Source organism: Planococcus citri, chromosome 4, assembly GCF_950023065.1.
Source record: "Planococcus citri chromosome 4, ihPlaCitr1.1, whole genome shotgun sequence".
Lineage (NCBI taxonomy): Eukaryota > Metazoa > Arthropoda > Insecta > Hemiptera > Pseudococcidae > Planococcus > Planococcus citri.
The window spans coordinates 400,424-426,639 of NC_088680.1; the positions used below are offsets into that span (position 1 = coordinate 400,424).

At 36.8% G+C, this 26,216-nt stretch overlaps 2 protein-coding genes across 4 annotated transcripts; one reads left to right on the top strand and one right to left on the bottom strand.

Moving 5' to 3' along the window:
• sl (small wing phospholipase C gamma 1) lies at positions 1-18,231 on the top strand. Its single transcript, XM_065361140.1, has 23 exons — positions 1-194; positions 286-647; positions 749-898; positions 973-1,111; positions 1,228-1,390; positions 1,498-1,686; positions 1,780-1,895; positions 1,973-2,179; positions 2,467-2,693; positions 2,788-2,996; positions 3,187-3,356; positions 3,465-3,606; positions 3,778-3,959; positions 4,045-4,222; positions 13,749-13,814; positions 14,914-15,108; positions 15,205-15,426; positions 15,527-15,733; positions 15,831-15,945; positions 16,059-16,328; positions 16,406-16,545; positions 16,642-16,746; positions 17,383-18,231. The coding sequence occupies exons 2-23, from the start codon at positions 455-457 to the stop codon at positions 17,476-17,478; spliced, it is 3,681 nt and encodes a 1,226-aa protein (XP_065217212.1). The 5' UTR covers positions 1-194; positions 286-454; the 3' UTR covers positions 17,479-18,231.
• LOC135843318 (enhancer of split mgamma protein-like) lies at positions 18,035-26,216 on the bottom strand. Of its 3 annotated transcripts, XM_065361153.1 has the most exons (8): positions 25,874-26,211; positions 23,767-23,853; positions 22,922-23,038; positions 20,562-22,787; positions 19,784-19,919; positions 19,635-19,709; positions 18,469-18,588; positions 18,035-18,355 (listed from the first exon to the last, which is right to left on the bottom strand). In XM_065361153.1, exons 1-4 carry the CDS (start codon positions 25,961-25,963, stop codon positions 22,401-22,403), a joined length of 681 nt encoding a protein of 226 aa, XP_065217225.1. In that variant the 5' UTR covers positions 25,964-26,211; the 3' UTR covers positions 18,035-18,355; positions 18,469-18,588; positions 19,635-19,709; positions 19,784-19,919; positions 20,562-22,400. The 3 variants fall into 3 exon arrangements, with proteins under 3 accessions (XP_065217225.1, XP_065217224.1, XP_065217226.1); XM_065361152.1 differs by having other exon boundaries at positions 19,635-19,919; XM_065361154.1 differs by lacking the exon at positions 23,767-23,853 and having other exon boundaries at positions 19,635-19,919; positions 25,874-26,216.

Sequence of the window (26,216 nt, forward strand, 5' to 3'; positions counted from 1 at the left end):
ACAAGAAAAATTAACCTTGTGCGATGGTTCGTCAGTTTCATTATCAGAGCAAAATATCATAGATAAGTACAATTTCTCTGAAATTTTCTCGATTCTCGCAAATCCGAATGTGATGCAGACAATAAAATATTGCCATTACCGACGATGGTGCTATAAATCGTCCAAGTTTGAAATACGAATGTTCCTGGTTTGTGGTTCGTGTCTCCTCTGTTTTATTCTAAAATTCCGAGCTGCGACGAATTAATTGTTCTTCGGTGTTTATTTATGTGTTTTCATGACGAGTAGAAACCGAGACGTGATATCCTGTTCGAATACCTGTTGACATTCGGATCCGAATGAAGAGCTGAAGAAAATCCGTTAATCGCTCGTCGTTTTACTGTTCTCGTCGTTCAACGAAAATGCTCCAGCTGTAAAGTGCACGCATCGAGAAGACGTACAAACATAGTCTCAAAAGATGGCCATGATGAACGGTTTCATTGGAAGTTTCATTCCCGAAATGGAACAGATCATCAGTCAGCTGGAACGAGGAACCATAATCACCAGGTTTTATCCTCGAAAAAAACCCGAAAGGAAAACATTATCTATTCGTCGTGAAACTAGACAGTTACTATGGACTAGAACTGCTTCACGTTCTCACGAAGGATCGAGTACGTGTTTTTCAGCAGTATTTCCGCCTATAGTTACCTATAAACCTATCTATAAGTAGTCCTTACGATCAGTCGATTAATACCGTACGATATTGTTTCAGTTGAAATGAGAGAAGTTAAAGAAATACGATTGGGTAAATTTTCCAAAGATTTCGACAAATGGCCCGAGGAATCGAAAAAAATCGACAATTTGAGGTGTTTCGTGATATTTTACGGATCCGAATTCAAATTAAAAGTATTCTCCGTGGCAGGTGAAGTATTTGCGTTACTATACTGAAGTATGAAACAAAGAACACCCGTAACTAATGACAATTAACTTCCTCAGCTTTGTCGGAAAAAGAATGCGAGCTGTGGTTAAGAGGATTAGAGAATTTAATCTTGGACACGGTAAATTCGCCGTTTCCTCTTCAAGTAGAACGTTGGCTAAGAAAAGAATTTTACAATATGGAACCAATGCGAGAAGTGTGAGTTGGCTAATTTCATCGCTAGTAATAAAAATGATATACGTCATTTCATTTCGATATGTATTGATAAGGTACGGGTGCGAGTGCTAATTTGAATGACGTTACCTTTGTTTCAGCGTTTCGATGAAAGACATCAAATCGTTCTTACCGAGAGTCAACTGTAAAATTTCTACGTCGAAGCTTCGCGAATATTTTCAAGAAGTAGATACGAAAAAACGTAATGAAATTACATTCGACGAATTCGTAACTTTTTACCAAAAATTAATGTTCGATGACAATGTAAGTTTTGATATCGCTTTACCTCTACATGTACGTACTACGTACTACATGTATTATATCTAATAAAAATTACAATTTTTTCAAACGTCCGTCTAATTCGATTGCAGATTTTCCAAGATATATGTTCTCCATTTTGTGACGGCAATGATACGATCAGCGCTAAAGGATTAACAAAATTTCTGTTGGAAATTCAAGGTGAAAGGAACATAACCGAAAGACAAGTTGCTCGTCATATGAGAGAATATTTACAGGATAATCAAAGAGATGTTCCCGACCCATACTTCACCGTGACCGAAGTAATGAATCGCTTCTCATCGACCCTTCGAGTGTGATTGATTACTCTTTCCAAGTGATCGATATTTTTATTTTTCATTTCTGTTCTCGAACAGTTCATGGACTTTTTATTTTCAAGACAAAACGACATTTGGGATCAGCGGTACGACGAAGTTGTTCAAGATATGACCCGGCCATTATCTCATTATTGGATTTCGAGCTCTCATAACACGTTAGTAAAACACGGATTGCTCACGAGTCGTGTCAAGTTACCAAGTTACCCGCGTAACGTTGATTTTTGTTTTTCAGGTACTTGACCGGCGATCAGTTCTCGAGCGAAAGTTCGGTTGAAGCTTACGCGAGGTGCTTAAGACTAGGTTGTCGATGTATAGAACTGGATTGTTGGGATGGTCCGGAAGGATTACCAATCATCTATCACGGTCATACGTTGACTACGAGAATCAAATTTATGGACGTTATTAATACAATCAAAGAGCACGCTTTCACAACATCGCCGTAAGTCAGCTACGCGTACTCTCGTAATCATTTTTCAATTCAAATCGATTCTTTTGAATCGTAGTGTTTTTGTTCGACGTCTTATTCATCGTACTAGTAACTATAGGTACTTAATCGAATAAATCAAGGTTAATGCTCGAGTCTTTTTATTCTAAACCGTAATGTTAAAGTAGTATGTACATTAATCGCTAAAAGGTATCATTTCGCATAAATTGCTATCCGCAAACTCGCAAAAAATTAAAGTTATCGAGTGAATTTGAATTAGCTGGTTATTTTTCATGTCGCAGGTATCCGGTTATTTTATCTATCGAAGATAATTGTTCGTTACAACAACAAAGAACCATGGCGAACGCGATGCAAGAAGTGTTCGGCGACCTATTACTGACGCAGCCGGTCGATAAAAATGAAACAAAATTACCATCGCCCCATCAGCTGAAGAATAAAATTATTTTAAAGCATAAAAAGTTACCCGAAGGCACCGAAGAAGATTCGGTTTGTGTTCAGAGTGAAGACGGTTAGTATTTTTTTCACTGGTCGCTCGAAAGTAATCTTTATTATAAGGATATACGATGAGTATCTAATTAAAAGTAATAACGAATTCCAATCAGATATGGATTTAAGAAACACCGTCAGAAACGGAGTGTTATATTTACAAGATCCCCTCGAGAAGCAGTGGAATCCGCATTTTTTTGTGCTGACGCGAAATAAGTTGTATTACACGGAATGCGTTAACGGGCAAAATGATCTAGAAACTGAGGACGATACGGACACCGAAAGCGAGATCAGCACCTCTTCTTGTTCTAGCAGAGTCCGAGAAGTACGTTTAGGTGTTCTATGTATAACTCTGATATTTAAATCTTATCTAGAAATAACTCTGTCCGATTTTTCTGTAAAATTCAATCTAATCGATGTTAGGAAAACATTTGAAAATTTGATTGATTGCGTTGGTTTTAATGAATCGAGTATTCGCGTTGGGGACTTGATGCGACTATCTTTTTGTGTTATAGGGCATACCAAACGACGAGTTACACTACGGCGAAGAATGGTTTCACGGTAAATTACCCGGTGGTCGTGACGAAGCCAAAGATTTACTTCGACATTACTCGCATCTTGGAGATGGTACATTTTTAGTCAGAGAAAGCGAAACTTTTGTCGGCGATTATTCGTTATCGTTTTGGTAAGATACTCGTACGCTTCGATACTTGGGTGCTTTCGATTTCTGAATTTTAAGATGCGCTGTTTGGTTAATTTTACCGTTTACGTAAACTTTTTTGTACAATTTTAGGCGTCAAGATAAAGTCAATCATTGTCGTATCAAATCCAAGACGGAAAAAGGAAAAACCAAATATTTTCTTATTGAAAGTGCCTGTTTCGACAGTTTATACAATTTAATAGCGTACTACAGAATGAATTCTCTAAGAAGTCAAGTACGAACTACGCTTATAGAATAATTATTTACAACCATTATTTATCGCCGCAAGGTGCTTAGTTGTATTGTACTTCATTAAGTGTATTTTCGTGTTTATTCTTTTTTTTTCGATACAATAGGACTGTAGATTTAATTTTTCCGTTCGCCTTTGTTTTTGTTTTTTTTTTAGGAATTCCATATAACTTTAAAAGAGCCAGTTCCTCAACCAAAGAAACACGAAGGCAAAGAATGGTATCTCTCACACGCATCGCGAGCTCATGCCGAAGATTTATTGAAAAAAGTGCCTCACGATGGCGCTTTCCTAGTTCGACCTAGCGATAAAGAACAAAATACCTACGTCATTTCGTTCAGGTACATACAATTGAGAAGATGACATTTTGCTACAATTCTTCTACTTAAACGAACGAGTCGTGTTATTGTTGAAACATTGTTTCAGAGCCGAAAAGAATATCAAACATTGTCGTATCAGAGTAGATGGACGTTTGTACACTGTTGGCAGTATGCAGTTCGAAAGTTTAGTGGACTTGATCGGTTACTACGAAAAACATCCTCTGTTCAAGAAAATCAAATTGTGGTATCCCGTTAACGAAACCGTCGTGCAACGAAATTTTCAGGTACTCGTATGACGTAAAACCGATACTATTCGTAAATACATACTATTCTGCAAATCGGAATGAATAAGTATACCTGATCGTTTTATTTTATTGTTTTCTTCGTCATATGTGTGTTCGTTGTTCCAAATATCACGATTAGTCTTCTTATTTGAGGTTCGGTTCGACTAATGCGATCGCATCGCTAATTAGTACATAATTTCCAACGACTAATCAAAGTACAATGACGAAAGAAAAACTAGAAATATTTATTTACATATTTTATTGTTGGATTCTTGCGAGAAAAAAAGATTCAAAAAATAATAATTACTCGTAATAATATGTACTTTTACGGTCACTGACCTCAGATTTATCACCTTTGGAAAAAAAAAGTGCTCGCATTGTCGCATTAAAAATGATTATTGTAATAATTTAAAGGAATGATAAGACTAAGTAATCTTATTTGAAGTACTCTATGAAAAAATAACAGAATTACGAAGCGCGATATCGAGATATTTTCCTATTCACGACGGCATGAATAAGTAAGCCAAGTTGGAATAAGACTTTAACTTGGGAGTCGGCGGCGGCGGCAGCGGCGTCGATGGATTAGAAACGCTTTCGTGAGCGCAGGGTCTCTGAACGTCTGAACATTTTTCTCGTTGGCGTCAAAAATTCTCACATACGGATAATTTGGAAAAGCGGCGGGCAGTAGTTGGCAATTTTCACAGATCGGTTTCTGAGGCTTGTTGTTGGTTACTTGAAGTGGCGGTGACGATGACGATGACGATGCCGGCGCCGTCGACGGTGAAATTTCCGAACGCTCGGATACGGCACGTTGAACGTTTCTGTACAAGAAGGGCGCTATTAGCGGTGACTTGAGAAACGGATACGGAACGTATTGAATATCGGCTGCCGGCGGCGGCAGCGGCGGCGCGTAGTACACTTGAGGCGTAAACGAGAAATTGGTCGGCACTGTGTACAACGGATTGGAACCCAGCAATTTTATCGGACGGTTTTGTGAATTCAGTTTGGCCGCGGAGTCGGATATGGGAGGCGATGGCGAAGCGTTTTGCTGTTGCGCTTTAGTTACAATCGACGACGCGGCAGTGGTCGGCGACTCGCCGCTATCCGTCGCAGTTGACGCTACTTTACTATTCAATACGACGTTTTCACCAATTTTTTCCACCGCAGTGTCGTCTTTGTAGTTCAACTCGACTTGAACAGTTTTCTGAGGCACCGGAGTAGTCGCGAATGATGCGATATTCTGCACAGGTTGCACTTTAGCGCCAGCGCCGTCTCTGTAGTAAAAATAGGGTAAATTTTGCGCCGGAAAAGCCACGTAGCTGATGGGCGTTGGTGGAACGACCGAAGGTATCGAATGTACGACCACCGCGTCGAAAAGATTCCAAGGTTTGTCGTATTTGGCTGGCGATGGTGCCGAAATTCCAGTTCGTTGATTGTTGAAGGCGGCGATGATGTCTTAATCGGTCGGTGCGCCGTTAAACGCGTGCGTTGGTGTCGTAGCAACCACCGCCACCGATCCGATGTTTGGTTTACCCGTGTCCTTCTTCGATTCGAATCGGTTCACCCCCGCCGCAACAGCAGCAGCAGCGTTGTTGTTTGCGTAACTCTGATATCTGTATTGACCGACCTGTTCGAGTGAAATTTCCCCAATTAACCTCTAACCATAAGTGTCGTCAATCGTGCGCAATATACTAGCATCTATGTACATCTACATAGTACGAGTATATTGTACTTCTATGTACTTACCGACGATGGCAAATTCCGCTCCGTCGTACTTCGCAGCCATGCGCTAAACATGAACCCATTGCATCGACGAAAGAATAAAATCAACGTTACCTGAAACCAATCAACATTTTCGATGCAACATTGTAATTTTAAAAATGGCAATTACCGTCATAAGGCGGTACCTACGAGTAATAGTACGTATTATCATCGCGATAAATGAAAATCGAAGATCGATTAACAGCGATTAAAAACAAAAGGTAAAATGCACTTTGCAGAAACAAACATATTCAATTATGCCTATTTGCAATCAGACAAGTAAATCACGAACATAAATAACTTGAAATGATTTGGTTCTTTTTTTCATTTTCATCCGAGCATGAATCAAATGTTGTACTTTTGGCAAGTGCTAAAATAATAGGTACCTACGTATGTATTTCATTCGGGGTGAAAACTCGCTGGTAGGTAGTTTCGGTTGTAATTAATTGAATACTCATTTGGGGGAAATGATGTAATAAAAAAAAAGGGTTCTCAATTGAATGAAATTGCAAAATGATTACACTAATTATTCGAAGTGAATTTACACGGTAATCAATTTTCAAAACGATAAAACGAATTACCTGGAACGTTAGGCGAATGAAGAGCCGCATTTTGAAAAGCACAGTCGTCACCAGCACTTTTTACGAATTACTGTAAACATTTTTTATGTAGACAAGGCTTCGTAGAAAACGCTAGCTTTGGTCCTTTCTCGGTACCGCCTTCCTGTTTTTTTTTTTTTTTCAAATCACCGATATTACGGAAATATTTCCAGCAAAGACCATTAATCTGGTAAACTGGTTCGAGAGCGGGTTCATCCGTGACGTGTACATCGTTTTTGGTAGAGTCTAAGGTAGTGTAACCACCCTAGACAAGGATCTGTTGAATGTGTGTTTTTTTAATACCCTCGAAGGGGGAAGATTTATAATTCAACGTGCGAGTTTGTGTTTATGTGTGCATGCGGTTAAGCGTGTATGTATACGAATAGAATGGACGTAGTTGAATAAAAATATCTTCCTTATACCAGTTTCCGTTCTCGATGCATTCTCAACCTGTTCGCTTTACCGTTAATTTTTCTTATCTTCGATCTGTACACCTCCTCAATTTCTTTGATGCGCTCATTTGGGCTAGTTCGTTTTTCATTTTTTTAAATTCGTGGTTTTCGTTTATTATTATACATAGTGAATTGTACATATTAGGTTTCTTACTCGTGTCATAATAAACCATTAATATGTGTAAACTCGATATAAAATGAGTTGAGATGAAAATGAAACTTATCTATCTGCCTATTCTTTACCCAGGGCTTCCTGTAACGTGCAGCTCCGCACATTTTGTGCAGCTCCAAAAAAAAGCTGTATTGGTTTGTGCAGTTCCATTTTTTTTTCAAGATTGAATTTTTTAAAAATTATCAATCAAATTTTAAAATTTTGAGGCAAAAATAATCAACTTTTTCGTTTATCACACAAGAAAATATCGTTTTTATACCTCTCGAAATATCAATTTTCAAGAGCTTTTGCCCTCACTTCGCTCAGGCCCGTTTGCTTTTTATTTTCACTAAAAAAAATCGTCATTTCAATTTGAAATTTTGAAGCAAAATCATAAACTTAGTAACTCATAAGCATAACACTCAAAAACATCGTTTTTTGTACCCCTTGTAAAACTGATTTCTGGGAGCTTTCGCTCTCGCTTCGCTCCGGCTATTTGCTTTTCTTTTTTAATTCTTAGATTTATAAAAAATCATCATCCAAATTCCATTTTTTCATGCTTCTTAGGATACTAAAAAAAAATTATTATTCTAATTTAAAAATTTTGAAGCAAAATGATAAACTTTTTGGCACACAAAAAACAGCTTTTTTTTAGTTTTGTTTCTTTAAAAATGAGCGGGAAATTTTATTTCAGGGAACCTCTTGAGGTGTCACACTCCGATTTGAACGGGACCGCGATTTTTGAAAAGAGCATAGTCTAAAACCCCCAAAACCAAATTTTCAGCTGCACCAAGTTCATTTTTCGATTTTTGGCGAATTTTCGAAAATTCAAAATTGACTGTTTTTGGCAATTTATGCTTTTTTTTTAAAAAAGTACGTACTTGATCAATAAAAACAGTCAAAATAAGTCCCAAAACTAATATTAATTACCCAAATCCAAATTTCGCCATTTCCAGCCATTCTGGAGCCTCCAGCGCGATTTTTCAATTTCTCCATAAGGCGGCGTGCGAATATGAAGTTGGGCAGCTAAAAATCGAGTTGTATATTACACTCGACCTGTTTAACGAGTTTATCCACATTTGAGCTGATTTTGAGAGTGACACCTCAAAAGTGGTTTTTTGACCAGCTTTTTTCAAAATTCAAAAAATCAAAAGTTTCCCGTTTGTGAGGGAATTTTTGAAATTTGCGCGAATCGCTGTATTTCTTCAAGAACTAACCCCCGGAGCGCAAATTCTACCTTTTCCAGCTGTTTTGGAGCGAGAGTGACACCTCAAAAACCACTTTTGAGGTGTCACTCTCAAAATCGGTTTAAATGTGGATAAACTTGTTAAACAGGTCGAGTGTAATATACAACTCGATTTTTAGCTGCCAAACTGCATATTCACGCTTTCTGGGGCAAATTCAAAATTCTGGAAAAATTGAAAAATTGCGCTGGAGGCTCCAGAATGGCTGGAAGTTGTGAAATTTGGATTTGGGGGATAGTTTTGGACATTATACAGCGATTCGCGTAAATTTTGAAAATTTCCACACAAATTGGAATTTTTTATTGGATTTTTTAATTTTGAAAAAAACTGGTCAAAAAGTCACTTTTGAGGTGTCACTCTCAAAATTGGCTCAAATGTGGATAAGCTCGTTAAACAGGTCGAGTGTAATATACAACTCGATTTTTAGCTGTCCAACTCCATATTCACGCCGCCTTCTGGAGCAAATTCAAAATTCTGGAGAAATTGAAAAATCGCGCTGGAGGCTCCAGAATGGCTGAAAATGGTGAATTTTTGGATTTGGGTAATTAATATTAGTTTTGGGACTTATTTTGACCATTTTTATTGATGAAGTACGTACTTTTTTTTAAAAAAGCATAAATCGCCAAAAACAGTCAACATTGAATTTTCAATTTCAAAAATTCGCAAAAATCGAAAAATGAACTTGGGCAGCTGAAAATTTGGTTTTGGGAGTTTTAGACTATGCTCTTTCCAAAAATCGTGGTCCCATTCAAATCGGAGTGACACCTCAAGAGGTTCCCTTAGGGGAAAAGTCCTGAGTTGGCGTTTTCATGTATTCCCTCCTGCCTGAAAAATTGCGTCGGAACGGCCCTGTGTACCATATTTCTATAAAGCTTTATCCTATCCATACGTTTATGTCTAGTAATGAAGTTTTCAGTGTAAGTCGGTGTAAGTACACCTTCAACCACCCCCCTCCCCCCACTCAGAAAAAACATCGATTGCAGAAATCATCGAAAATACTTCAATTTATTAACGTTTGTGCAGCTCCAAAATTTTCTTAGAGGTAGCGCATTTATCCATTCTGTACATGCGATTGCTAAAGCGAGGTTTTCTCGCCCTCGGATTGGCCCGTTAACAGCGGTCTTCTTATCATCATACGCTATCACTCTCCTCTCGAGATCTTTTAATCCGTTCGAACATAATTCATTAATTCGGCATAGTAACGTTACAGAAATATCTTCCATTTCAAGAACCTAGTACAAAGACTATACCAAATCGATTGCAAACCAAAGTATGATTTTTTTCTTTAATTAGCGAAGTTATACTTTTCAAGGGACCAGGACTTCGCTTCACTTCAAATTTTTCGCCTGCATAATGATCATTCGAATTACTCGCAACATAAGTACTTATGTTTATTGTTTGAATAATTTTGACCAAAGAGGCATACTATCATACTGCGTACGATATATTTTTACTTGCATAGGTGGCTAAAGTCATTATTTTTAATTGTATTACTGTGCTAATTTGATGGTGATCGCAGGCACTCGTAAGTCGTAACGCACCAAAATGTTTCTTTTTTTGTATTTTCATAAGCGCATTGTGTTAAGAATGGACGCAAGTTATCAATTTTTCGATACCGCTTGTTGATTTTTGCATTGTTAAGTTCAAAATTTAATAAAAATGTCAGTTTTGTCGTAAGTTTATTTGCATATTGCCCATCTGCATGCAGCTTGCTTGCATTATTGCGGCGGCTGATGGAGGCGGAGCTTATCGAAACGCGAAGGAATTGGCCAATCGGAGGGCGGCATAACTCCGCTTTAGCAATCGCATGTACAGAATGGATAAATGCAGAGGGCGCCCTGTATTACCGAAGCGGTCTCAATTCGGAATCTTGTAAATAATTGTATTGTAAATTGGGTCGTTTTCAATGTTTCTTTATTTGAATTTTCTTATTTTCTTACTTATAGAAATTTATTCATCGACAGGTAGTATTGTTTGCTTTGACGAGGTACCAAGACCAACTTGCGAATTAATATTACCAACTGATTTCGAACGCTACGTGCAATATGAACGTTGTTTCGTAATCCTTATATATTAAAAGATGTTTGAAGGAAAACCTTGATAGAGTCCGCCAGCCTTTTCTACTGAACCGATTTCAACAAATTTTTTTTTAAAACGTTCCTTTTGATGTGTAGATATGTCATCAAGAAAAAAAAATCGAAAATTTTGAAATTAAGGGCCGAAAAAATTGAAAAAACACGTTTTCTATTGTGTTAAAACAATAGAATTTCGAGTAGAAACCTTGATAGAGTTCGCCAGCCTTTTCTATCGAACCGATTTCCACAATTTTTTTTTTTCAAACGTTCCTTTTAACGTGTAGATATGTCATCAAGAAAAAAAATCGGAATTTTTCAAATTAAGGGCCGAAAAAATTGAAAAAACACTTTCTCTATTGTGTATAAATGCATGTATTACAATGCACACGGACAACAATACACTCAGAACGTTGCTATGTGGGCGTGTTTACAGAGAAGGGGTGTTGAGGAGGGAATGATGTTGTTGTGTTGCGAGTTACATTCATTGCTATACCTACTATTTTATTTTTTCAAAACTGGAAAGTGATGTCTGTTAAAAATAAAATAATAAGGAGAGGAGGTTCTACACTTGAGATCATTTTTGGATTAGGATTTTATTTCAACAGCACAAATTTAAATGTTTAGTGGAACATTGTTTGTAAAAAAGTTAAAGTGAAGATGGAGAAGGGTTCAGTACAGTGTAGCCAGAATTTTCTCAAAGAGAGGGCAAAACCAGATTTTTAGGAATGAAAAATCGAAATTAGAATTAGTGTAATGGAAACCCTTCGTAATGTATGTTAATTTGTATGGAAATGAAGGTGCAATTACTGCTCAAGTGAAGTGAGAGTGAAAATTTGTTGAAAAAAATGGGTCGAAAAAACGAAAAAACGGTTCATTATTGCGTGCATTATTTCTAATTTTCACTCGCGGGGGGGGGGGGGGTGGCTCAAGTCACGTCCCTCCCTTAGCTAAGCCACCACTGGTAGGGTTTGGGATACAAATTTGACTATCCTACCTCAGATTTTCATTTAATAGGATTGAATTACTCCAGCATACTCACTACCTACTCATTTTATGCCATCATTTTACAAGAATTTCAAACATTTTTCTACCCAATTTTACATACGGAATTTCAGAAATTTTACTCCTAAAAATGATGATAATTAACTATCAAGCTTACAGAAAGTATACCAGAGTAATTCAACATCCCAAGTATAAATCTGAAGTGAATAGATGTAAGTTTTTTGAGAAAAAAAATGTCGTTAATTCATTGTAGAAATTGATAGATATATTGTTCAAACTTGAATTTTTTAAAAATTGTACTTTAGAACCAGAGTAGTATTTGCTATTGACACATTTCAGCTGATTTGCATTTAGAAGCAGGGGCATGAGTTGAATTGTCAAAGAAGCGAGCCCCGAAGGGGCGAGAGGCCTGAGCGAAGCGAGGGCCAGGGCGAGCAGCACGAGCGAAGCGAGGGCCAGGGCGAGCAGCACGAGCGAAGCGAGTGCGCGAGTCGGGGGGTCGAGGTCGCGGAGCGACCTAGGGGGCGAAGCCCCCTAGTTCCAATTTAAAACTCGAACAATTTGTATAGGTAGATAATTGAAATGAGTCGACGGGTCAGGGTTTTCCCAGGCACTGGCACCTATTAAAATACCTTCGATGAAATTGGCGTTGGAATTTGGGCACTATAGCCTGCATAATTTGATGATCAATTATAAATCTTTTGTCAGACGAAATCAAACTTATTTTAGTCGAGTTTATTGAAAAGTGGTAGGTACTCGAGTCTCGATGATCCCGACAGCTCGTGCTTGATCCTCTATGTACCTAATACCTACCTCGTGATGGCATAATTCATTTTTGAAAGTAAATGTTGATAACGTTCATTCTAAACATTACACCCAGCTAGATGCGAGACCGATTCTCAGCATCAGCTACAGGACCGCTGGACTAGGACTGACCAACGGTATTTTAATGCCGAGTAGATTGGCACTGCGACGCAAAGTGGCTGACATCTAGCGGCGAACGCTCGAAATGCTGAAAACGGGTCCAGTTGTACAGAGAGCATAGGGAGAAATCGCGTTTTTTAATTTTTACGCAAAAACAGTAGGGTTTTTTACCAATTGTATAGGGCATTATTTGAAGGGAATTTAATTTCCGATTTTTTGGTGTAAAAAAAAATGAATTTCGACCATTTCCAACGCGACAAATTCAATTTTCGTGTAGCAATTTTCACCCGTTTTCAGAATTTCACAAAAAAATATATCGGTAAATCCAATTTTTTTAATTTTCTCAGTAATCAGCATTTTCTCCTCTTTACATTAATATAATCACCAGATTTTTAGCTTCAATACTCGCGGAGAAATTCAATTAAAAAGTTGTGAAATGCTGAAAAGGGGTGAAAGAAATTATCAAAATTCAATTTTTTTTACACCAAAAAATCGGAAATTAAATTCTCTTTAAATAATGCCCTATGCAATTGGTGAAAAACCCTACCGTTTTTGCGTAAAAATTAAAAAACGCGATTTCTTCCTATGCTCTCTGTACAAGTGGACCCGTTTTCAACTTTACGTTTCGGCGCGTAGCAGCGCGCTCTATGTATGCGTCGCACAGCCAATTGCCTGATTCGAGATTTTAAAAACGCGATAATTCGAACCGCCCTGAATTTTAATATTCATTAAGTAGTATTGCCGGTCGCTTCGATATTTAGTAGGTGAAACAACGTAGAATATCGGTACCTACTCGTAGTTATATATTTTATTTTTTCGTCGAACCTCCATCATTTATTTGTCTACGCTCTACGCACTGGTATCTCTCGAGTTTCGACGCTCTGTTTCTCAGTCTGTCTAGTCTAGCCCCAGCGTCTACCCCCCTCTGTTGATGTAATGAACAGAAAATTGTAGATAGATCTGAGTCATGACAGACTCGAAAAAGAAAACTCGTTTAGTGAGAAGGAATTCTAATTCGTGTCAATGAGGGTGAGCGATTGCGGATTGTAGTGTTAATCGCTTTATACGCGTACCTATGTACTAGATGGCTAACTTGAACTTTCCAATCTCCTTGGTCTACCGCAATAAAATGGGAGTATTTATTCCTGTGTGTAAAAATTTTTGTTCCTTTTTTTACATAAAAAAAAAAATACCCAATACATGAGAACTTATGTGATAGGTACCCTAAAGAATTTGTAAATTGTAATCAGTACCTCTACCTACTGGCGTGTTCATTTACGAATAATTTATGTAAATTTTTTATGTTCTGTTTCTCTAGGGCTTTGACGATGATACGGTATCAGGAACTCCAGGGTACATGGATCCATCGTGCTTCATCTCAAAGGTATGAATTCGACTGAAATATCTCTAACGCTTTACAGTTATCCACGCACGGACGTGACTCTACTCGTTTAATTCGTACCTATAGTACCTACCTAGTTGAAGAACTCGAAAAAATAAATATGTAAATAAAAAATTGTTATTGGAAAAGTGATGGTTGGAAACAGGATTTCTAAATTCCAACAGTTCTTCTTATTCTGTTATTCCTTATTCCTGCTTTTTGCTCATGTGATGTGTCCTACTATCCTTTTATTGTACTTATACTTATTTGTAAAAATTACCGATAAAAATTGTTGAAAAGGCCCTGGTACTTTTGTCAAAATTGCCAAAAAGTTCCATTTTTTGCCAAAAATGCCAGAAAGTCTTAATTTTTGCAAAAATTGTCAAAAAGTCGGAATTAATTCTAAATTTATGTTAAAATCAAATTTGTCTTTTGTCTGCAAAAAATGTCAGAAAAATCTCAATTTTGGCTTAAATTTCCAAAAAAAAAGTCCTGCCATTTTGCTAAAATTTTCAGTTGAACCCATTTTTGACAAACCGACAAAGTTGTCAAAAAGTACAAATTTTCATCAAATTTGCTCAGAAATTCCTACGTATTAATTTTTGTCTTAGCTGTTCAGCAAAAAGTTTGGTCTGTCTCCATAATTGCCAACAAAAGATCCTATATATTTTCTGACAAAAGTGCAGACAAAAATTTTGTTTTGCAAAAAAAAAAAAACCTTCGATAGTCTGCTAAAATTATCAACATATTTTTGCCAGCTAATCTTCAAAAATCCTGTTTTTTTTTTTTACCAGAATTGCTAATCAAGTTTTGCTTTTCTCATTTTTTCAATCAAACTTTCTTAATTTCCATTTTATTGTCTTCTTTCGGCGTTTCGATTTTTTCCTAATTTTTTGGCGTCTCTCGATGTTTTCTTCGAAAATAAAATGGAAACATTTCGATTTTAAAAAATGTTGCATTAAATTACCTACGTAATTCCATCCTTTCCTTCAAATTCGCACATTGAAAAAATATTTTGCCAGAAGCGCTGCCTTAGCATAGTTTTTGTATTTGTTGAACGAAACGTCTTGAAAAATAACGCTAACTACGAAAATGATTTCAGGTTACCGTAAAAGCGATCTACGATTACACAGCTTTACATCCGGACGAATTGTCATTTTGTAAGCACGCGGTTATTACGAACGTGGACAAACAAGAAGGTGGTTGGTGGCGTGGCGATTACGGCGGTAAACAGCAACACTGGTTTCCTTCGAATTACGTCGAAGAAATCGAACCGCAACAAGAACGCGAAGATTCGGTATGAAATTTCATTCCTGTTTTACCTAATTAAGGGTATTTTGTATCCAAACGCATTATGGAGAAAATTTTGTTGATTGGCGTGTATGTTCAACAGTCTGGTGATTCGCAAGTGTTGGGCAGTCTTCAGAAAGGTAGCCTGGATGTTATGGGAGCGGTAGTGGATATCGTTAGCAGCGGATTTTCCGAACTAGATTCTCTTTTACGTATACAGAATCCGAACATGTGTACTACTTTCGAAGTGGCCGCTGAAACGTACAACGAAGCTCATCAATGGATGCAAAGTATCATCGAAACGGCGCAAAATGCTAGCGCTAGGGTAAATTATTCGTATAGACGTAGCTTACTTATTCGATGCTCGCTATTCGTTGGAAATTTCATTAATCTTTATTATCTATTCTCGTTCTTTTTATTGTTAGGAAAACCATCATAAAGAAATGGAACGAGCTTGGAGAGTAGCCAAAGAAATGTCTAATTTGATCATATATTGTCGTTCGGTAACGTTCAACGTCGAACGAATCAAACAAGCAAATTATATTTATAACGAAATGTCTTCGTTTCCCGAAACGAAAGCTGAAAAGCTTATGTGTCAGCAAGAAAGTAAATTATTCCTACGATATCACAAGGTGATCATTCGTGTTTATTTCAACGAGCGCTTCGTTCGGTTCTTCGAAAATATAATTATATATTTGCCCTATGTTTACACGAGTAATCGTTTTTCAGTACCAAATTAGTCGAGTTTATCCGAAAGGACAAAGAATAGATTCGTCGAATTACAATCCGATACCGATGTGGAATTACGGTAGTCAAATGGTCGCTTTGAACTGGCAAACTCCCGGTAAGAAATCCGCATGTTTTTTATAGAATGCAAACGCTTGAAAGGAGTAATTAACTATACCTAATTACGATTTCGTTGATTCGCTATTTATACTTACTTGGCGTTATTTCTAGACAAAGCGATGCAAATCAATCAAGCCAAGTTCATGTTCAACGGAAGTTGCGGATACGTATTGAAACCAGATTGTATGTTTCGCGAAAGTTTCGATCCAGCAGATGCGAGTACTTTGGGCAACGATACGAAGAGTAAATACGTTTTGTTGAAAATAATCGGCGCTCGTCACTTGGGTCGTTCTGGTCGCAGTACTACTAGTCCATCAGTTGAAGTGGAAATCTTAGGAGCCGATTACGATTCTGGAATTAAACTCACCACGAGAACTATTTGTTAGTGATTCGAAAATAATTTTGTACATATATTAATAAGCGGCGTATAAGTAATTTTGTTCTGTTTAATTCGTTAGCCGATAATGGATTAAATCCTATTTGGAACGAAAGTTGCGAGTTCGAAGTGAGATTTCCAGATATTGCGATGATTCGATTTGTTGTTCAAGATGAAGATATGTTTGGCGATACGAATTTCATCGGCCAAGCTACTTATCCGGTAATTATCTTCGTTTTTTCTTCTTGCGTCGCGAATTTTGTTTGTTTTTCATTTGAGGCAATAATCGATTCTATATTTTTTGATTATTGTTTCTAGTTAACATCCATCAGAACGGGATATCGTAGCGTTCCGTTGAAAAACGGATATTCAGAAGACCTCGAATTGTCTTCCCTTCTAGTCTACGTTTCAATAAAAACCATAGTAAGTAAACTGCACTCATCGTTGAATTTGTAATTTGTAATTCGCCTAAAACCATACGTAGGTATTGCTTCTTGGTAAGACGCGTTATCTGAATTTGTACTAAAATCCCATTTCGCGAATTTTTCATCAATTTTCTATTCAAGTTGTACTTACCTATAAGTAATTATAATGATACTTGCCCACGAATTCTCCGAGTTATCTGCGTGATTACTACGGTTAACATGAAGGACGGTGACTGTAAAAAACAAAAACTTACAATTATTAGGCGTAGTTATTTTTATTTTCATCGAATGAATGCTGAATTTGTTCGTTAGAAAAAATCAGAAAATTAAGAATTCATTTCATCTATCCTCGATTAAATTAGATTCGGCTTTAAAAGTATTCTCCTCCATTATTCGATCGCATTCGACTGGCTATACATTTACCTACGTACTATTTGGGAAACGAGATGAAATGATGGCAAACAAAAATCTGAAAATGCTAATTCAAATTCAAGATTATAGGTATCGTAGATTCCGAGTATCGCGTTCGAGACTTTCAGATGAACGTGGTTGATTATATATGTACTATTTGTTTAGAAATATGTATTTACTTATTTGCTACTAAAGATATATATTTTTATTATGAATGTTACAGGACAGATTTCCGAACAGTATTTCATCAGGACATCCGTTCAGTTTGAAAACCTACGGTAGATCGAACGACCTTAAAACCTATCCTCCTTTAATGTAATCGGTTCTCATTTACAATAACTTCATAAGTTGAATACATTCTGAAACGATGCTTAGCGATATCGTATTCTGTATTAATAATTATTAGGCTGTAACTGTTTGTTTGAGACATGTTAAATTATTTTTCTTTCGAGTTGTTCATCATTTTGCTCAATTTTCGAGAATTAATACCGTTGAATATTACGTAGTGAGATTTGTTTTATACATTCGATTTTATACTTTTTTATTGTTATTTTATACCTGTATTACCTATTCGATTATCAATTTATTTTCAAAATGGTGAATATTTGTTGTATTTAGAATTTGTAAATAAGTTGTTTTTCAACGCGTACCTATTTTATATACCTATCTGCGATTTTCCATTTTTAAATGTGTTTTGTGTACGTTTTTCATAGGAGTAAAAATTAAAGAAGCGAACTGCTGCCTTAGTCAATTCAATATGGGCATGAGCCGTCTGGGTACTAAAATTATTACATACAACAAATACCTTAGTACTCATCACAGTCATCTGGAGTATTTGGTTCATTTTTTACTCCCAAAATACAGAAGACAATAGGTACATTGGATATTTTTTATTCCATAATGCTAGGATCAGTTTACATATAGTATTAGTATGTGCTTATAATTATGTAAATGTACGCGCCAATACAGAAAATGCGTGTCTTCCGTTTCTCCACCATTTCCATTTTAATATGTACTTCGGTATAGTGTTGTTTGATTTATATTTATTTAAAAATACATATTTTGTTGAAAATCGTTCTTTTCACTAGCCTAAGATCCCGTGCAACAACAGTTCATCATAAAATTATAATCCGAACATAGAGGCTCGGATGAAACTGGACATTTTAAATCCGGGTAACACGGTACCGGAACATTATCTGGAATGTTATAGGTACATAATACGTTTAAATGACAGCAAATGTCGTTTGAAAATCAAAAAGGTCCGTATTCGTACCTCTAACAATAAAAGAGCCGTAGGCGGTTATCTTACCGTATTCGAATCCAGGACATTGACAACAATAACCATGAATCACCGCAGAATCATCTTGGCATTTCCAAGGTGGACAAGATCGTAATCCGCAATTGGAAAATCGATTAATTCGATTCAGCACTGAAGTTAATTAACTGCGTTATTAATACTATTATTACGAGTGTACTGTACCTGTTGACTGTCAGAAAAACTGATAGCCATCTCTTGGATATTTCAAATCGCAATTGTGTGACAATATCTACTTATCTACTTGCACTATTTCAGCAAAATAAAGATACCCAATACCTACTCGAAGAAGTTTTAACAGATGATAAGAAAGTTTCTCATCATAAAGAACCCGCATTGACGCCATTGACGAGCAACTATTTCATGTTTTCTCGCTGATAAGCAGCGTAAATGTATGCAACTCAATTCGCATCACATTCGCGAAAATAGTCCAAATTTTCAGCAGTAGGTACCTACTACTACTGCAGTATTAGAATCCATCAGAGATGCGAACCAAAAAAAAAATTTGGTTAAAGGTTCGTGAAGGTTACTGAGAAAAAGGTTCGGGTTAACAGTTACTTACAGGTTAATTACTCAAAATTAAAAATTTGGTTGAGTTGAGGGTTAAGGTAATTTTTTTTATTGAAATGCCGGAAATCCGTGTATACATAATATGTTTGGTATTATTTATTCACCTGTGTAACAATTACGAACCTCCAAATGAACCATTTTAAACCCATTCGGCCATTCCCGTGGAATTTCAAAAAATACTGCCCATTTTTGCAAAAATAAATAACCAGACTCTTCAAATTCAGACAAAGTTCAGAATAGCACAAAAAATAATGAAAATTTTTTATTTTATTTAGGCACCCAAAAAAATTGAAAAAAAAATGAGAAATCGAATTTTAATGTGTACCTACATAGGTATTTTAACGAAGTAGGTATAATTAACCGAAATTTTTTAATGGTTGTACAGCAAATTCGAGTTCTGGTTAAGAGTTCCGGACTTCCGGTTCCAATTTTTTTGATTTCGTTTTAAAAAGGAAAGGTTATCGCGGATAAAGATTATTTCCCCGGAAATTTTCGGGTCAATTTTGGTTGCAGTTCAGGTTAAAAATTTCAGTTCGCATCCCTGGCAATCCATCGGAACCAATCTGCAATTAGACAAAGTGAGTACTTACAGGAGAGGAAAGTCCGTTGATCTCGAGCGGAATGGTAAGCCAAAGTTGAGGTAAAAAAACACACACTCAACATCACTATGCAAAAGATTATTAGTTTTAGTTTCATTTTTTCGTCTGAAATATACCTATCGTACTGAAACTGAACTTACGCATTGGCTCACTTCGACGAATTTGAAGTCACCAAGAAATTCTAGACGACCGCTGGAGTAAAGAAGGCAATTTGTCCTGCTTTGGTCGTTAACTCGCAATAGGTAATTAATGATCCTGTCACTGGTCAAGAATAGGCTAGAATGACAAATATTGCGTTGCAATAATCGAGCGTTAATTAGCTATTGATTGCTAATCGAGGAATCTGAAATAGCTCTGTCGTTTACTCAACAGAACTTATTAAGATGTCTGAGAAAATTAAAAATCGAAAATTTCAAACTTAATTTGAAACCGTAACGTATCTAATCATTTTTCTAATAATTAGGTATTATCAAAAGGAAAAATAAATAAAATGTTCGCAACGGTAATTACTAATTATTACCGCATCATCCCTTTTTTTATGCAAAACAGGTGCAAGTGCAATATTCGTTCGTTTTTCCGAACTGACCAATCATAAGTATTTCAATTTTTAATAAATAAATAAATTTCCTCATCCCTGATTGGTTGCAGTTCGAATCATTTCGTAAATAAGTCAGTCGCCAAAAGTGCCAAAACTAAAAATTGCGCACCTTCACCCAAAAATTCGCCATCAATATCAAAGTTTAGTTTGGAAGTTCCTGGTCAGCGGGAAGGGTGTCGCGTGTTCGCATCGTTTATAATTTCGCGTATCGGTAATCGGCGTATTGTTTGTCGTTTGTCGATGTCCGCCATATACTTGTTGCGCGTCATTTCGTCTCGTGTTTCGTTGTAATTAATTTCGCAGTGTTTTAAAATAATTACCTGTAGTGATTAATGATTATGCCGCGTATGTTTTGTGTTCCAGCCGCCTTCCATTATGTTTTCAACTATTTCTTCGAATATGGTATGTAAACGTATATTTGTATTAACATTACGAATAAGTAGGAATGTAGTTGAGGTCGTAGGTTGGATGTGCGGAGCGAAGTCGTTGAACAAATTTGCGAATTTCCATTCCAATGTTCATTCTTTCTTCTAGCCTATTCAATTGTTGGTATAATATTAAATAGTATTGTTTATTAATTATTGGCGCGTGCCTCGCTAGCAGGGATTTCCAGCCAATCATCGATTAGCTTTTGGCTATCAGCTTTTAGCTTGATTTTCATTAGCTTAAATAAAGCTGGCTATTGGCTGGCAAAATTTCATTGGCTGGCGATTGGCTGGCTTTTGGCTTATGAAAACAAAAATACATGTGACCCCTCAAAATACTCGTTATGACGTGTAGACGATTATTAAAAGGACAATTTTCATTTATTTTCTGTGGTGTCAGTGAGTGTAAGACGTGAGTCACGAGTGAAAAAAAAATAAAATCTGAGAAAAAAATTTTAAAAAATTGAAAAATTTGAAAATCACTCCCAAGTTTATTAGCTTTTGGCTATTAGCTATTGGCTGGCAATTTTTCATTAAGCCAGCTTTTGGCTATTGGCTTAAATACCATTAGCTTGCATTAGCTATTGGCTTTTGGCTTTTAGCTATTGGCTGGCTGGAAATCCCTGCTCGCTAGTCGCTACCCTGTCCGGTGCTGCTCCCTGTGTGGTTCGTGTTTCGGTGTTTTTTTTGATTTTTTCTAATCTTGTCGCGTGCGTGCGTGGGTGTTAGGTGGTGGGGTGGTGTGGCGGTCGCGTTAACAACATTAAACATAACGTAACGTAACGTATTATCGCGTCCTGTGTTTCGTGAGTGATTCATGATTGAATTCAGATAACACCTTTATCGATGAATGCGTTATCTGAATTCAATCATGAATCACTTACGAAATATTTACATATGTACAATTTCTTTTCAGGTTGTTCGTTGTTTTTTTTTTTCAAGTTTTTGAGTAACTTCACGCGCGTGTATATTTTTTAATAGGTTTGTTCGTTTTTATTACTCAGTCTAACCGGGTCTACACTTTCCTTACTCTCCTTACTCCGCTCTCCACTTTTTACCCCTGATTTAACCAAAGACCTATAACAGGTCTCTGGATTTAACCTTACCCGGGTAAGAAACCTGGTTAAAAACGAACAAACCTAATATTTTTTCATTTCAATTTATTTTCGAGTAAGTAGACAGATGTTACTATAACTTAAGTAGTTAAGTACACAAAAAACGAAAGTAGAAGTAAACGATAATGGGCGTAACCAGTTTTCAAAAATCACATATTTCAAATCTAAAATGCTAACTTAGTTTAAGACAATAAATCTGTGTCGGTACCTATGAATGTACCATACCTATATGTCTATGCACTGTACATCAAATTACTCATTAGCGCAAATGTGCTTCGGCTAACAACGTTTTTCCTAAGAAATTTAATAATTTCATTTTTTTCTTCCATCTGGGTATATTTTGATCGTGTAAATCTGGAGGATAAATCGTTCGTTACCTCCGTTCCCTTTAGACTTTGAAAACATTGTTTTGAATTTTCATTCTGCACAGCCGTGAAAAATATCTTCTTAAAATATTAAGACCCGATGTTGCACATAGGCAGTCGCTTATTTATACAATTAACATAAAAAAGAAAAACAAAAATGACTTATCGAGTTGCGAAATTGAGAGATCAATAAAAATATCAGCTTGGCGTTAGCGGTGAAAGTCGATTTCTGGTCGAAAATTTTCTCACCAATCTCACCACGGCCTCCACATGGAGTTATTTTTTTGCTCGTCTACCGAACGACTAGCGTGTGCATTTCGACCGAGCTCATCTTCGTACCTGTAAGATTTGAATACAGCCAATACAGGCGATACAGGCGATGATCTCGAGTTGCGATTCGGTTTGGTTGGTGGCGATGGCGATGGCGATGGCGATGCACTGTCAGCAGAATTGGGTCTTTCTGGCCGAGTCGCAGTCGATTCCAATTTGGTCGCACATGTTAGAAAATTCGTTTCGAGTGGTCGTGGGTTGGCGAGGCATTGTTTCAGGTGTTCTACGAGTCGGCTGCTTACTGTCGAATTCAAATTGGGCAGAGAGCATAGAAATTTGCACGCTTCGCTCGCACATTCGCTGAAACCAGCCTGAAAGTGAAACAATACGAGTAAATATGTATTCAAATTTAAGGTTATTCGTCATCGGGGTATGTTATGTAACCAATATGGTCACAGCTCGAATACCTACTACAAAATTATTGATGAAATTGAAAAATACTTACGTGAAATCTGTGAGCTTCTTGAATCGGGTCTTTCATCGTAGAAATACGTTTGATGTATCTGACTGTCATTTCCAAGACGTCAGCTTTTTCCAATTTATTTATGTTTTCTCCTTCTGTCTGCAGGAAAACAAAAATTATTATTTTATTAAAACTTTCTGCGAAATCGTAAAAATTTACGTTAAGAAACGTGTAAATTACACGACGCGACGTTTTTTTTTTCTGGCGATTTGTAACCAACTACAAATTATTATAACGTTTTTTTTTTTTTTCATTCATTTTGACCGAAGTTGGCGCACAGCAAGATCCATCTACGAGTACATACTACATATGTACGTATTTATCTATTTCCTCTTTAGGCAAATACAACCGCGAAATAGTGGTGTCGTTAAGGTTGATCGATTGATTGATCGTGATTCGTGATGTTTCTACGTCACCGTGTTACCGTTGTCACCCTTCACCGGATCGTTCAACCGTAATAATTTACCTAATTTGAGACGACACGTTACGTTCTAATTTTGGTTTTAGCGCCAACATCTCGCTCGACTCTCATTTCTGGTGTCTTCCGTTTTAAATGTACACACTCGTACAAGGTTTCTAACCCCGGTAAATAACCGGTTGATGGTGAGTATCGAGTAACGTGTTCTTGCCTGAAATATCCCCCCCCCCGGCCCTCACCTCATCTCACGATGGGAAGATTGTCGAAATACTTTTGATAGTTTTGTGTTGGTTACAGATTACTAATTGGAAACGTGTTCGGTGTAGGTCTAGGTACTAAGTAGGTAATTGATTTTCTCATAATTTCGTGATTAGTATAGTCACTATAGTCAATTTGCTTTGGCACTCACCTCGAGGCTTCCAAACAGCAGTTTAAGCTCGTCTACACATCGATTCATTCTAGCTCTCCTTTTGCGTTCCAGTAAGGGTTTTGTAAACTGAAAAGTACAATCGATGTATCAATTCAAGTGCAAATTTTTTATACCGATCGAATTGAAGGAGAAGAAAGTAAACCAACAAAAAAGGGGTCCCGAGGTACCATATCTGATCCGAAAAAAATCAAGGAATACTCAAATTTCAAAATCAGCTACCTCGAATGAGTAAAATGGACATCTCACTTCGTATTTTCAAAATTTTTAGAGATTTTTTTCCAAAATTAAGTGTTTAACAATAGGGGCATCGAGGGACTGTATTCAAAAAATGAGCGAATATTTGAATTCAAGCGCCTTCAAAAGCGTGGAAAACTACCTACGTACTTATTATGTATTTTCTACTGTTCTGGAATTTTGACTTTGTTAAAACGCGGGTAAGGGGGGGGGGGAGAGAGGTAATGAAAGTAAATTCAAAGAAATGGGTTGGCGTTCGAAATTGGTGCCAAAAATGTTGAAAATTGATAGAGGGAGGGTAATTTCATGTCAAATCAGCCCTGTTTTGAGACGAAGGATTCAGATTTTACCTCAACATTTTTTCGTAGCCTCGTAGGTTCTTTATAATATAATTTGTATAGAAATTAGGAAAGCTGAAAAATCGCCATCATCAACATCCCAAGTCTTTTGGGGTGAGTAGGTAAGGCAGGGCGGGGTTCGTTTCAACAGTTGAAATAAATTGCTCGTCATAATGCCCAACTTCGGGGTTCTGCGCGGGACTGCTGCAACTTTGGAAAAAATCAGTTTGCAGCGTTGTTAGTTTCAATTATATTTTCAAAATTTTTCAAAAGTTCAAAGTTGAGCTTTTCTTTGAAAATTGAGTGTCAAAAGGATTTGGTAAGAATCCAGAAAGCGTACTTTTTTTTTATCACATTTACTACCATGAACTTTTCGTAATGGGATACGCAAAACCACGAAAAGAAGACGAAACCCCGAAGTTTTGGTCAAAATGTGAAAAAAGTCAAATATCGAGTGGCATATCGTTTCGTATGTTTTCGGTAGGGCAGAATGCGAATATCAACTCGTTATGTATTCTGATTAGACTCCTCCAGCGGCCCTCGTTTACCCCCTCCTCCCTTCGCCCGCCAATGTCTCCTGGAAATTGTAAAAATCGTCCTGGTAGAAATTTATTAAGTATCGAACAGAAAAAATTGACAAATTCTGGTTGATGGTGTAAACTAAAATTTCACCATTTTTTTCTGACGAGCAAAGATTTTAAAACTTTGTTCGTGTTGTAAAATAATTTTGACAATGTTTCATATGCACGCGTACAATTTTCCAGAATCACATTTGATATAATTTTCATTGATTTTAATATGCCTTTTTCGTGTTTTTACGTATCATTTTCCATGATTCATTACTTTACTATGTGAAACCGAAAACGTTAACATAGGTACTCCTTGTAAAATATGAGCGTATGCAACCAAATTAACATCTCTTACTGAATGATATCACTATAATGTATTATGAACAAAAATAGCATCGATTGGTAATGACTTTTTTGAATGTTGGTTGGGAGGATTCTGATAAATTGTAGAGTAAGGTCGAAATGTGATGACAAAATTTTAAGCCCTCGACTCAAACCCTTATTTTTTTAACAGGGTTCAGAATTTTCAAATGAATGAAAAAGTCGAAAGTTTCGCTTGAATTTTTTTTTCGTAATACCTACCGAATTAATAGTATTGTATCTACTTATATAGGAGTACACAAATTTTCTTCAATTTTTCCTTTTTTTCAGGGGTTTTACACTCTATGTATGATTGTATATGAAAAAGTGAAGTGGGGGGAAGGGGGTCGAAAGTATCATATCAGACAGGTCGATGGATGTACGAGTCGTCTGCGAATTCCGAAAATGTAGAATGCGGGTGTGTGAAAAGTATTTATGTACATTTTCAGGAATTTCTTTCTAATGTACATGTCGTATGAATTGAGTTATCATGACAAGGTAGGTATAGGTGGGAGGGCCAATCAAACAAGATAACGTACGTTTTTCACGAATAAAAAGAAAAACAAAAGTAAATTGCGTGCTCACCTTTTTGTATCGTGCAGTGCGTGAAATTGACGACAAATGGTGATCATTGTTGAGGTAGACGTTGCGATTATTCGAATGATAACGTAACATAACGAACTCGAGCGCGCGAAAATGAATCACTGTATTTATGAAAACGATTAATTACGTATACGTATTTAAAAATTGACAAATTCTGCGAGCCTGAAAAAGCAAATTGAACGAAATTACCGCCGACACTAAATTATAGCGATTATTATTGCGATTGCGGATCGCAATGTATGATGCGATACGATGCGATGTGATGCGATGCAGCGAATGCCGACACTGACTGCGATGTTTGTGAGTATTCGTTATTCGTTTTCGT

Excerpts from the sequence above, each read along its gene's own strand:
- sl (XM_065361140.1), top strand. The coding sequence starts at position 455 with ATGGCCATGATGAACGGTTTCATTGGAAGTTTCATTCCCGAAATGGAA. Across the intron at positions 3,607-3,777 it reads TGAATTCTCTAAGAAGTCAA|GAATTCCATATAACTTTAAA; the intron begins GTACGAACTACG and ends TTTTTTTTTTAG. Across the intron at positions 15,946-16,058 it reads TTTGAACTGGCAAACTCCCG|ACAAAGCGATGCAAATCAAT; the intron begins GTAAGAAATCCG and ends CGTTATTTCTAG.
- LOC135843318 (XM_065361153.1), bottom strand. The coding sequence starts at position 25,963 with ATGTTACGTTATCATTCGAATAATCGCAACGTCTACCTCAACAATGAT. Across the intron at positions 23,854-25,873 it reads GCACTGCACGATACAAAAAG|TTTACAAAACCCTTACTGGA; the intron begins GTGAGCACGCAA and ends TGTACTTTTCAG. Across the intron at positions 22,788-22,921 it reads AAGAAGCTCACAGATTTCAC|GCTGGTTTCAGCGAATGTGC; the intron begins GTAAGTATTTTT and ends TTTCACTTTCAG.